The 14334-nt window shown below is 38.4% G+C and overlaps 1 protein-coding gene across 3 annotated transcripts in view; it reads left to right on the top strand.

Moving 5' to 3' along the window:
* Positions 1–14334, top strand: part of pax3a (paired box 3a) — a 36770-nt gene that overhangs the window by 19933 nt on the left and 2503 nt on the right. For 2 of the 3 annotated variants that reach the window (XM_017718527.2, XM_037547686.1), the window contains exons 5-8: positions 2448–2647; positions 4622–4787; positions 5175–5395; positions 12772–13030. In XM_017718527.2, coding sequence (XP_017574016.1) covers positions 2448–2647; positions 4622–4787; positions 5175–5395; positions 12772–13030 — 846 coding nt within the window. Of the gene's footprint in view, positions 1–2447; positions 2648–4621; positions 4788–5174; positions 5396–12771; positions 13036–14334 lie in introns of all 3 variants that reach the window. The other variant, XM_017718528.2, reaches the window with a different exon arrangement.

The following is a 14334-nucleotide window of genomic DNA, read 5'->3' on the forward strand; positions in this document are numbered from 1 at the left end:
GCCCTCTGCAATATTATTACTGCTTTCAAGGCCCAGCATTCTAAAAACAATTAACAAGCAAAGAATTGCTTAAAAAATTTGCAACATCAGACACTAATTTTCACACTAATATTTGATGACATATTTATTGCACTCTAGCACTGAGTTGGACCATATTTGTGTAAGTTTGTACACTATCCATTTGCTAAATTCAGTTGCACTGCCAGTCCGTAAGTTATGTCTTAACAAATAAATACTATCTAATGGATATGTCAATTCAACGTGATGATAATATGTTCAAAACCAATACATGGAAGAAAAATATCCAGTATAGAAGAGAAGACTGTGAAATAAATGTTATATTTCTCCATAATGCTAATCCATGTAGACCCAGTTTCTACATTTTATAAATGTTCATACATTTGCATTAGCAGATATAGACAGAAAAATATTAGATATTGCCATCAGTCTACAATCCCCATATCAGTGCATCCCTACATATTACAATTTCAATTTACTTACTATCAATAATTGTGTTGACGTAATGTATTTTATTATAATCGACATAGCTCAACTGATCATTCAAAGTGAAACAACCGTCTAACATGTCTCTGCCAGCATTTGGAGTCCTTGTAAAGAATGTGGTCTCTGTGGTCGTGGTGTATGTATTTGTGTGGAGAGTTAGACTTCATAGGATCCGTCTGGGTCAGCTGGTTCTCACCCATCTGGGACCGGACCATGGAGACGCAGGGAGAGGGGCAAGCGAGAGAAAGGAGGCAGAGAAAAGAACTGGCTGGTGTCAGACGAAACAGATGCCGTGTTTGCGTGTTAGGGACTGGGGATTTCGAGGCGTATTATTGGACAATAGCAGGCTGTCACGCTAGTTTGAGAGGCCTAATCATTATTTGATAGAGCACCCCCACCACCTCCTCCTCAGAGATGCAGAGCTGAAATGCAGTCTCACTGACGAATGACCCGTAAAACAACACAGCACCTTCACCCAGCCCCAAAATGTATACATGGTGTGAGTGTGTGTGCATGCATGCATATGCACATGCATGCATCTGTGTCTGTGCATGTGCATACGAGCGCATCTGCATGTGCATTCTTATGTGAATTTAGAGGAAAAAGTAATATCATCTACTGGAAAACACCTGTTGATTCAGTGTAGTAATTCTATATATTCATTCCTTTCTTGCGTACACATAACTAGGAACATTTCATTTTTCATTTGGTTTAAGACATACAGTCATATACAGTCATTTGCACACCTTCCCACATGCACACACCATAGAGTGCACACCTTAATTCACCTTGCACTATTTAAAAAGCACAATGGTGTTTTAACAGTGTGAAGTAGTTAAAAGCTAGCCTGCATTGTTTTCACCAAGATCATTTACTATTCATGGATTACATGAATAGAAACATGTATCTGGGACTGTAATTGGTAATTGGTAATAGCACGCCTTAAAAACACTTGCTATTGGTCAGATGGCTCATCTGCATATTAAAACTTTCTGCAATATCATTACCGATATCAAAGGCCAATATTGTGAAAACAATTAACAAGTGATATATTGTGAAGCCATAATTTCTGAACCTTCCACTGATGATTTGAAAAAAGGCAGTGCATTAAATGTACTTGAATCAGTTGTGTATTTATAAAACATATTCCTAGGAATGCATGATGATACCAGAATCATATTGGTATCAGCAAAGAATTGCTTAAAAAAATCAGACACATGTTTTCATGTGCATAATTTAAGGAGTTAAAGGTTGGTCTGCATTATTTTGATCAAGATCATTTATTTTTGATGGATTACATGAATACCTTGATTCCTAACAGCTATAGAAGCACTTATCTGGAGCTGTGGTAACACCCATAGAAACACCTTGACTCCTAACACCCATAGAGACACAAGCTTTTTTATTTGAAAAGAAGTCAACAAATCCTCTATAAGTTACAAACTTAAAACAGGCCACATATGTTTTATTTTTTCCCTCAATATGTTCAATCCAGCAATTAGCAGTAACTGAATGTTAAATTGTGCAAATTTACAGAAGTGTGTTCTCTGTAGAACATGCGTTAATGTATTTTCACTTACAATATCAACAAAACATCATTTGACCAGGGGTGCCCAAACTTTTGCATGTGATTGTACGCTGCATCTCACCATTAGCAGGTAAAAGCATTGCATAACGGTATGTCCCTGTGCAACCACGTCCACATGTTTCTTTGCTGAAGCCTTTTAATGGCTGAAGAGTTTGCTCTGTTTGTGTTGTATATTTTGGTCTTTCACTCTGATCAGCATAGTGGCTTCCTAACCTTCACTTTGTATATATAACTGATTTGTTACATATACTAAAGTGAACATCAATTTCCTCCCTTCCTTCCAAAGGCAGCTGTGAATGAGAATTTCCGGTGTTCCATTTCTCACGTCAGTGTGAAACGTGTGTGTGTTCTTTAGCGAGTCATTCAGACGAGGGCTCAGACGTGGACTCAGAGCCTGGACTGCCGCTGAAGAGGAAACAGAGGCGCAGTCGCACAACATTCACTGCCGAACAGCTGGAGGAGCTGGAGAGAGCGTTTGAGCGCACACACTACCCCGACATCTACACACGCGAGGAACTCGCCCAGAGAGCCAAACTCACTGAGGCTAGAGTGCAGGTAAACCGCACAAACACATGACTATTTATATGTCATAATAATACTCCCCATGGGTACTATTAGACCACCCTTAATTTATTTCTTTTTTAACAGCTATTAAGTACAAGCTGTTAATATTTTAGGAGATATTTCTGATATTAGATATAAAATAATCCACTTGCGTAAGGAAGGAGAATAAGTGAAAAAGTAGGAGTTTCCAAAAATGGTGTTATTAAAAGATACAGAGAAAATGTGACTCTTAAAAACCACAAATGACCTGGTAGACCACCAAAATTCATACCATCAGACAAATAGTCTTTAAAACTTTCATATTTGACAGAGAAGAGGCTCCACTCTTGCTTCAGATCTGATGTTGCTTCAGGTGTTTTTGTCCATCCTTCCACTGTAATTGGGGTTACTCGGATCTTGAGAAACAGAAAATACAACCAACTTTTAACATTGAACTTTGAAGGAGTGGAAAAAATCCTGAAATTCTTGATATTATGATTAGTTTTATGATTAGATAGTAAGTATATTACTATAATTAGTTTCTGTTTAATATGGGTCTGCTTTTTTCCTGACTCTGAAAAATGAATTATTTAATGGCCATTTTGATTGAGAACTAAATAAATGAAAGGTAGTCTCTGACAGTTGCACAGAACTGTGTATAAACACCTTTATGTAACAATGCGCATTATATACACTGATCTACTTACATGCATACATGTAATGAGAATTTGAAAGAGTAATTCTAAGCCTAAATATAACTGTAACTGTAACCCCTGTATTCAAAGGAAAATGGTACTTAACATTCTGTGTGGAAAAAATGGAACGCTTGGAATGCTTTTGGAAAAATGGAATGCCTTTGTAAAAAGAACTTTAACAAAGTTAGCCCAGGTTTTTCCTTGGACATTTTGTTGGAACAGTTACAAAAACAAACACACACATGCACACGCATGCACAGGCGCTCACACATGCACACATTTGCCCTACATTAATAGTGAGGACTTCCATTGATTTCTGTTGATTTTGTACCGTAGCCAAGTGAAAATGTCCTTACTTGAGCAAAAATGCCATGTTGTCTTATCATTGTGAGGATGTGTAGTCCTCACAGTGATAGCACAACTACATACACACTACCCAGCCCTTTTCACGTAGACAAGGAACCAACTGCACCAAGGCAAGAGTACAGGTGTAAACACAAACATAGAAATAGACAGACAAACAATGAGGCAGACTGAGGACAAGGAGAGTAGAGATCAGAACTCACCAAGATATGCATACACACATAAACACAGACACAGGCGCAGACACACACACACACACACACACACTCAAATGCACACATACATTTATCCTTAAAATACATGTAAACTTTTTTTTGTACAATTTTACTTTTCTTTGTCTAACCCTTTTGATTTGAGCAATTCTTAGGCCTCAAACTGCCCTCAAGCGATCAGTCACACACACACATACACACAGACACACACAAGCCTCTTTGTGTCTTCCCTGACCTTATGTTTTTACTCTTCTACTCTTTCAGAACACCAAACCTCAAAAGAGGCCAGAAATAGGGCAGCTCATTGAGAGCCTTTATTCTAACACTTTTAACCCAATTAAAGCTGCCAATATGGGCTCAGTGGCTTCAACTCATGACTTACATGATGTCATTTTTTATAGTCCTTCACAAAAAACCACTCTCTTGCACTCTGCACAGCCCCCACATATACATGTTCACTTGTTTCTAAACACACATACTCACATGCCTATACATGCACACTGATGCTGCTACACACAGTCTCTCTCAATAAAGACCCTCACAGAGAAAGTAATATTTTAGTACAGACTCACTTTAATACTTTTCACACACATTCACACAAAATAAATAGAAATATACATTTAATATTTATATTGAACATCAAAACAATTTTTGAGATACCCAACATATGTAGTATTGCTTTTTCCTTCATTTTGAGCCAGTTTATTTGTTTTCAGGTGTGGTTTAGCAACAGACGGGCTCGTTGGAGAAAGCAGGCAGGAGCCAATCAGCTGATGGCATTTAATCACCTGATCCCTGGAGGATTTCCACCATCAGCTATGTCCAGCCTGCAGCCCTATCAGCTACCAGAGAGTCCATACTCTACCTCCTCCATCCCGCAAGGTGGGACACACAGACTATATCTATTAGTCCTGTATCTCTGAGACAGTACACCTGCAACTAGGCCTGTCAGTAGTATTATGTAATCACCACATCACAGTTATTTAAGCTGACAACATTTATTGTTACCTGTTGTCATAGATTGTTAACTTTCACAGTCATATGTTTTATCCATTGGGTCGAGCCAAATTCATGTAACAGAAAACATTTATGGAGGCACATCATGGGTATTTTGAAAACAACAAAACATGTTTAGCAGGGCATAATGTTTGTTTATTTGAGGTAATAAGTTGTTGCCGTTCTGTACTGTGACGTGAGAATGGTGTCATATAAGTAAAACCTATGCTTTCTCTGCTTCCTCTGCCCCTTTCCCCTCTTGTCCATCAACAGTGTCAGAGCAGCCTAATACTGTCCACAGGCCCCAGCCTCTTCCTCCCACCTCAGTGCACCAGAGTGGGCTTGCCTCGGCAGCAGGAGCTCAGGATGGAAGCTCGGCCTACTGTCTCTCCTCCGGACGCCACAGCTTCTCTGGCTACTCAGACAGCTTCGTCCCACCACCAAGCCACTCCAATCCAGTCAACCCCACCATCAGCAATGGCCTTTCATCACAGGTCAGTGCTTTGACTGAGATAGACCCACATTATTACATTATATCAGCAAAAGGCATTGCTTGTTCACAGTCTAGCACTGAAGTAATGTACACTCAACATAAAATTTGGAAAAAACATTTTTGGCTTCTTTGGATTCTTACAGAATCTTGAATGCATGGTTATTTAAAAAACACTCAGTTGGTTCTTTAAGGAACCAAAAATGGTTCTAACTGTACTTGATATGCATGTCCTTGTCACAGCCTATTGGACTAAAATGACTAATGATGTGTAGTTTCAATGTCTCCTTAAAACATGTTTTGTATGAACAACATCCTAAATAAATTTATGTCATATAGATGCCATCCTGAGCTTTGCAAATCTCCAACACACCACAGCATTGCAAATCCCCAACACACCTGATCCAACTCATGAAGGTTGACAGCTCGCTGATGAACTGTGTATATTTATGCAGAAACAGTAAACTGTGCATTGCTGTGGCCCTCCATGATTGAATTTGAGCAATTTAGTCTAAAACTGTAGGTTAATACAGAAAATGAAGCCTGTTTTGCTCTGGTCACTTTGACAGAAGCAGTGAGCGAATGTGAGAGTGAAGGTTGCAGGAAGGAGGCATGAATAGAGGTGAAGGAGCGGCAGAAGGGATGGTGATGAAAATGAGAAGTGAAAAGACAATTATGCGTGATTACACACTCGTTGGCCGCTATCTCCCGTAGCGACCACCATGTGCGTCCTTGCTAACAAGCGGAAAATGAGCTGCTAAGCACCTCTAAAGCGCCGCCTGCTCGGTCACACACATGGCATTATGGGTAGTCTCTCCTCCAGCACTCTGGGAAAGCCCTGGACAGTCTTGATGGACTAGAAAGGAAGAAAGAAAGACAGTATAGTCTTGTAGTGGGGGTGGGGAGAATGTTGTGGGGGGGGGGGTAAGATGGGTATTGAAGATGTTGCATGTGATACTGTTTATGCAGAACAAATGAACAGCCTTGGGGCAACTTTATTATGTGCAAGATGGGATGTCAGAGGGCACATTTATGTCTAAACATAGGCCTCTGGAAATAGACTTAAAAAGCTGTCATCTCAGATGGTAAAGCTCAAAAGACCCGCTGTAAAATATTGCTGTTATTGTTTGATCTAAACTTGCAGCATTTGGTTTTGTGCCATTGGTGATCATCATGTTTGTGTCACTATTCACCAAAGACGGATGATTTTACACTGGAAAGTCTGAAATCAAGTTAATAAAAGGCCATTTTTGCATTTTTCTGGGTTAAAGACTTAAATGACGTATTACAGTTGCTCCATCCCATTACCTTCTATTATAAGTATGCTTTGTGTGAACAGGTTTTCTGTCCTTTTACAGGGAAATGGGTTGAAATTGTTGTCCGTAGTAGTTGGCAGTATGGTACACATGTGGCAGATGGAGATTAGGTTAAAAAATGCTGGAGAATTGCTTTAAGTTTCCATTTCTCTGTTTTACGGTTCAGGCTTGGTGTCACTCACAGCCTCCCAGAATATGGTATTGCCATTAGTGTGTATGTGTCTGACCTAGGCCAGGGTCAATTAGTGGCCTTCTGTTGCAAGAGCGCTGGTCGTCATGACGATGGCAGAACTCTGCGTCTGCGATTCTAATTATGGAATGTTCCACACTCTTAATTGATTGGAATGAGAGAATTTATCCTTCATAATGTACTGTGTAATTTATGCAAATGAGTCACTTTGTTGCTTAATTGTTTCATTTACTGAGTGGTTTAAGGTAGAGGGAAATATGCTATTGGTCTGCTTTGTACTGCAGAAGTTTCTTATCCATATTAAACAGCTAAAATAGTTTAAACATATTCATTATACACCATTAATTAAGTTTAGCTTAAACCTGTTCATCATAAATTCAAGGTAAGTATTTTAAAACTTACAAAATAAAAAGCCTGTCACACTGGAATTCTTGACCAGTATTTTCTCATTCACAATCAGAAAAAAGGGTACTGTAGAGGTAAATTCTCATTCACCAAGGTACAAACAGTATAAATGTACCCTTAAAGGTATAAATAGTCTTAAGGTCGAATTGTGTAATAGTTCAAAGATGCACTTACCTTTATTTTTCCTAGAAAAAATGTGCATGTTTGTACATTTTTATTACCTAAAGTTTTAAAATAAATATGGATAATTAAAAGGCTGGAGCCATGAAGACAGCAGTATAGAGTGAGTGCAACTTAAAAATATTACTGCAGTGGAACGTAGTACAGTAATATAATATGCCCTAACTAAAGGCCCTGAAGACATGCTCTTGAGGGTACCACCCCAGTGACAGTTTATGTGTAGATTTTGAATAGTTATGTGATAATATCGGAATATTACTAAAGAATCTTGGTTTTGTAGGACTTTCTGATAATGTGAAACATGCTGGCATGATTTGCTTGTCTTCACTTGCGAGACGAGTTATTTTCCTGTGTAAAAAAAACTGTAACGTATGGATATGTTATTGTGTTTTCCGAGCATGTGTCTGTACTTGCACACGTGTAATTCCTCTATGGCAGTGTTAGTTTCTGGTTTTGGGTGGTTCCGGGGCTTATTGGCTATGGGGTGAGAATGCGGCTGGTGTTTGCGGGTCTGGTGTGAACATAGTGCTGGTATGTGCTGGATAAGACACCAGGCGTGTGAGATTTTTACCCACGGGGTAACAGGGCTGAGCGTGTGACTGCCCCACTTAATGCTGACAATCTCACACACGCACACACACACACACACACACGCACACACACACCCACACACACACAGGACAGTGGTCAAAAGTTTTGGGACACCTAACTTTTCAAAATGTTTTTATTAAACAAATATTGTTTTCTTTATTGGCTTCCATTAATGTATTAAATACAAAGCTGTTTATGTCTTGCCATTCTTACATTTACATTTACAGCATTTAACAGATGCTCTTATCCAGAGCGACCTACAAGAAGTGCTTTGTCTATCTAGAGAAAGTATCTTTGCTTGCTACCAATAGCTTAGAGAAAAGAAACCTGAGCTCAGATCCTGCTAGAAACAAAATGCCACTGCAGACACTCATTCTGAGTGAGCAAATGACAAAAGTGCTACATTTGGAATGATGTAACATGCTACACATTTATATCATGCACATTTACATCATATATGGCTTCAGGCATTTAAACTAGCTTTACATAAGCTTTAGTGATTAAATAAAGGTTTTCCAAGAGCATAATTAGTCCTGTTTATGTAAATTTTGTGTAGTGTGGTATGTCGGTATGTGAAATGTTGAATAAAATCATTGTTTTTCATCACTTTTAAACTTTTTTTGTATATTCTAATGCAGCAAACCTCAGAAAACTAAATATTATAATTCATATTCAGTATCATGAAAAAAATCAGGTATTAAGATCATATATTTTTGCTATGTCACACACCCCTAACACATGTCTTTGCTGCATTTTGCCACAATTTCAATACCTGTACCATATATTCTTATGGTTTTTGTTTTTATTTAGATCTGCAAAAACGCCTTTCACATTGTGTGTAACATTGTGACGAATGATGCAATAGAAATTTTGAAAAGCAAGTTTTTGCGCTACATGAACAGTTCAGAACTTTTTCTTTCAGTTCTGAAGTGATTATTTTGGAGATATGAGAAGAAATATTTGGATGAAATATTTCGGAAAGGTAGACAAGTTTCTTAGCTGTATCTTTCCGGAATTATATATGATGCGGAAACGTTTTGTCAGCAGCCTGTGTCTGTGGTCCGCGGAGTGAGTGTTTGAACGTTCACCTCACGTGTAGACACATCTCCCCCCCGTGGCTAGGTGAATGAGGCTTTTTAACCTACATGTGGTTTCCATTTGTAAAGCATAACACATCAGCATGCTCCTCTCACATACTTCAGACCCCTCTGACCAGGAGCCTGTAAATTACCTACTGTCAGTGTGTGAGTGTGTGTGTGTAGACTGTGTGTGTTGCCTCCAAGGCGGAAAACATAGTATATATACATATTTATATATATATCTTCAAGGAAGTACAGTATTACTTGATTATTATTGTAGTTGGAATCCAGTACTAATTATACTAATTAGTTAGACTAATCAATACTTCATTACATTAAATCAAATGCCCGCGATTGAATTGAACAAATCCATGTGATGGCTGAGGGTGTAGGGAAGAAATGTGGATCTGAGTCTTTGATCTTATAGCTCAAAAGATGTCAACTACTTTTTTAAAAACAAAAATTCTTGCTGCTTTTTACTGCAATATATAATTTATTGTATTTTTTTAATTTTTATGTGTTTTCACAAGCTAAAGCACTTTGTCCAGATAAACAGTTTTAAATGATTTTGAATCTTAGCTGGCTTGCACTATTTTTTTTATATCTATAAATTTCAATTTGAAATCAGTTTCAGATTCATTCTACAAAAAATAAAAAACATTGAAAGGAAAGTTTGGATTACAAAGAGTTTAAATTTGTCAGTTGGACAATCTATAATAAAAAGCCCATTGAGAAAATTTTTAAAGAGTATAAATTCTATTACACTATACAATTTGATATTATTTTAAATAAATTTTGTAGGAAGATACAGTTCTCATGAAAAATGTTTGCTGTAAAAACAAAGATTAGTAGTTATTAGTTATTAGTGTGTGTGTATGTCTGTTCTCTCTCTCTCTCTCTGTCTTTCTCTCTCTCTCTCTCTCTGTCTTTCTCTCTCTCTCATTCTACGTGTATCTGCTCTGATGAACGGTTCTGTCCAGCTGTATAGGATGAATGACTGGAGGTATTTGATGACCCTTCATAGAAGTTATAAAACTGTTAACCACATGAACTCATTCAAGTAGACATGTAGACTACAAACACACACACACACACACACACACACACATACACACACACACAGACAGACACACACACAGACACACACACACACAGACACAGACACACACACACACACAGACACACACACATACACACACTCTCAGCGACACACACATACACACACAAAGACACACACACACAGACACACACAAAGACACACACACACAGACACACACATACACACACTCACAACGACACACACACACATACACACACACAAAGACACACAAACACAGACACACACACACACACACACACACACATAGATACACATACAAACACACACATGTATTTACTTACACACCTCTCTCTCTCTCACACACACACAGCTGGCCCTCTCTTCTGTATATCTTTAGGACATGCAGACCCCCTTTGACCAGCTCACTGTCCCGTCTCTTTTCCTTCTTCTTTTTGCAGTTCTTTTACCCTCTGAATGCACACATTTACACACACCTGTTTTTGTACAATGTTGGGACAAGAGTTCATGCACAGGCCTGTTACAGTTGTTACATATATGCATTACTGCAGTTATTTGAGCTGATAATAATTATTTAAGCTGAACACAGTTATTTGTAAATAAATAAATAAAACAAAACTCACGATAGAAACAACAAAAGTGCTGTATGACCTTTAGAGGGCAATGGTGAGTAGTGTTTGTTTATTTGAGCTCGATCTGTTCTGTCAGCAGTTGGGAGCTACTAAGAATACACAACAACGCAATAACGAATCAGCCAATCTGCTCTCTTTAGGCCTGCACTTAAATGAACGAAAAGATAAATAAATTATCAGTAAAAAATGTGTCATATGGCAATTAATCATCACATAGAATTTCATAATCATGACAGGCCTAGTCATACATGTGTCCTGTGTATTTTATATATATATGTAAGTATCTACAGTTGTATGTAAAATTTGAACACCCCATGTTTTGTTGGTTTTGTAAGTGAATGTAAGTCACACTTAAATGTGGCAATTTTCTGCAAATTTTAGTGCATAATTTCTATTCATTTGCTGTGGTTAACATACTGAAAGGCTATAAAATACAAAAAATGCTCCATTACTTTTACACAGGCCATGTTTTATGTTTTACCTTTTTCAGTATGTTTTCTTTAGCTTAGAAACAGAACTTGTGTATTAAAGAAGAAGTAGAAAAGGTGTCTTCTCTGTGGTGGATGTGTTAACTTATTTTCACTTAGAGAATCAACAAAATGTCAATTTACCAGGGAGCCCAAATGTTTGCATGACACTGTATATGTAATAAGAACTCTAAGCCTTATCCTAAACCCAAACCCAGTCTTAATCAAACATAGAGCTTCGGTTAAAAAAAAAAAAAAACACCTAACAAAAAAAAAAAACAACAACAAAAAACAACAACAAAAAAACAAAAAAAAAACTAAACTTCTCAAAGTTTGGACATTGTAGGTTCATCTCTTTCCCTCTTTTTTTCCTTTTTCATCCTGTAAATGCTGGAAACAAACACACACACACACACACACACACACACACACACACAGAGGATCCTTTTTTCTTTTTTTTTAGATTTTTAGGAAAATCTTAGCAAGACAGAGAAACACAACTCCCAAGCCTAACTGCTCTCTCTCGCTCTCGCTCTCTCTCTCTCTCTCTCTCTCTCTCTCTCTCTCTCTCTCTCTTGCTCTCTCTCTCTCTCTCTCTCTCTCTCTTGCTCTCTTTCTCTTGCTCTCTCTCTCTCTCTCTTGCTCTCTCTTTCTCTCTCTTGCTCTCTCTCACTCTTTCTTTCTCATTCTGTCTCTCTCTCTCATATGGGAAATGATTTAAACAGGACCATGTGTGTGTGAGGATGAAGAATAATCGGAGTCTTATGGGCCGCAAGCGAGTGTGTGCTGGTGATCTGTGCTGTGGCCAGACTGCTTTTCATTAATGATTAGCGGAGAGAGAGGGGGAACCTCCCTCAGAGCGAACTGACCATTTGAGGCTGAGTTTGGCCCGTCAGCACTGGCTATGAAGCCCCACTGAACCAACGCCATAGTTAATGTTCCAGCTTTCTGAAAATCCCTGACATTGGGCTAAATGACTAAAGTAGATATCAGGATGATTCAGTATTGTCCCCTGAGTCCTTTAGATTTATAGCTATTAGTGGTGTAAATCTCTGACTTCACAACAATTCAGTTCAGTTACTGCACAATTCAATTTGAATCATGTTTGGTTGAATTATTGTGGTATTTTGCAGTATTATTTTTAAAAATAATACTGAATACTGAATTAACAGATTAACAACAAAAACAGAACCAGGCAATTTTATTTTGACCAAAGAATGAGCATATAATTTAACATTATAACTGATTATATTGCAACGAGTGAATATGTAATAATGTAGATGGTTTTAAACCAATTTAAACCATTCTCAGAACCACTTCTTCAAAGCCTAGAACCATTTGGGAACATTTATTTTTAAGTGAATTTGTTCTCTCTCCATGGTGTTCATTATTATTAATCTCTACCTCCTCCTGTCCTCTCTCCTCTCCTCTTCTCTCTGCAGGTGATGGGATTGTTGAACCCCGGAGGAGTGCCTCATCAGCCTCAGGGGGACTTTGCTCTTTCCCCGCTGACCGGAACTCTGGAGCCCAGTGCAGGAATGGCTGCCAGCTGCCATTCATCTCAGAGACTGGAGCCTCTGTCTGGACTGGCCAGCATGCCCTCATTGCCCAACTCGCAGTCCTACTGCCCGCCCAGCTACAGCTCCCCAGCCTACACCGTGGACCATGTGGCCCCATACCAATACAGCCAGTATGGACAAAGTAAGGTGAATATATATTGCACTGTTCAAAAGTGTCCATATACATCACTTTTAATTATTTAATCAACGTCCTCCGGTTGCTGTTAGAGTCACTTCTTCAGCTTGATGTGATTTGAAACCTATTATTGTTTTACAATGCCTCATTCTTTTCATTCATAGAACTCATTGTAGCCTGTTTTGTTATCAAGAGAATATGCTGTGCAATCTTATATAAAATGTTGCATATTTAAAAGACAGTACAATATGTTCAGTGAATAGTTAGGAATATATCAAATGCTCCATTTTCACATGGCGACATGCAAAATAGTTTGTTGCATATTGCAGAGGGTGTCCTCATTGGTTAAATTAACATAATCAAAGAACTGACCCAACTAAACATAAAGAAGCAGACACCAAGTAAAGTTTATTTTGTGGCCCAGTAGATCTGAACCCTCTAGATTCAGTCCGTTGAATAAAAGTCCACGATTTCTTTTATAAATCTTTTTTCTAACATCTTTTAACCAATAAGGCCTGTGTGTGGCCCCACATTTAATTTTTCTCGTACCTTTATATAACTTAGACTTTCATAGCAGTTAGTGAATCATTTGTAGGATTTACTGAATAAGTGTTCAAAGTAATTACTCAATAAGAAGGATTTATCACAAGGAGTTAAGCCTGAATATTGATTTTCCCTCAGTGAAAGTCCTACAGCTGAGAGAATCAACTGTAGTCAACTGAATTATTTGTGACTTGCACTTGAACCTGAACCACCAGTGATTCAGATTATGATAGGCTCATTTCGAATGAGTGCCCAACAGGTAGACGCCATTAGGGGTCACAAGCCTGCATTCGTGACCTTTCATGACCCCGTGTGATGAGCTTACCTGTCAACCTCAGGAGTCTGTAAGCTAGCCATGAAATGACCTCTAGGGTAACGAAGATATCGCTTATTACACACACACACAAACACACACACACACACACACACACACACACACACACACACACACACACACACACACACACACACACACACACACACACACAAGCACACTCAGACATGAAAGCAGAAATGAAAGGAGCAGCCATCACAAAGTATGTTTGACAGAACCTACGAGGGGGGTGGAATAGTTGAAGGCAGAGACCACATGCTGAATGCCCCATCCGACGCCATCTTGATATCATTAATTTACCATAGTCCATGCCCCTGTATACTCTGAGCACTAGTGAGCGTGTCTGTGTATATATGTGTGTGATGAGGCCATTGATAGTATGTGTTATGTTCGGAAATTTTAATGTGTATTTGTAGTTTTGGGGGCTTAAAGT

Source organism: Pygocentrus nattereri, chromosome 19 (genome assembly GCF_015220715.1).
Source record: "Pygocentrus nattereri isolate fPygNat1 chromosome 19, fPygNat1.pri, whole genome shotgun sequence".
NCBI lineage: Eukaryota > Metazoa > Chordata > Actinopteri > Characiformes > Serrasalmidae > Pygocentrus > Pygocentrus nattereri.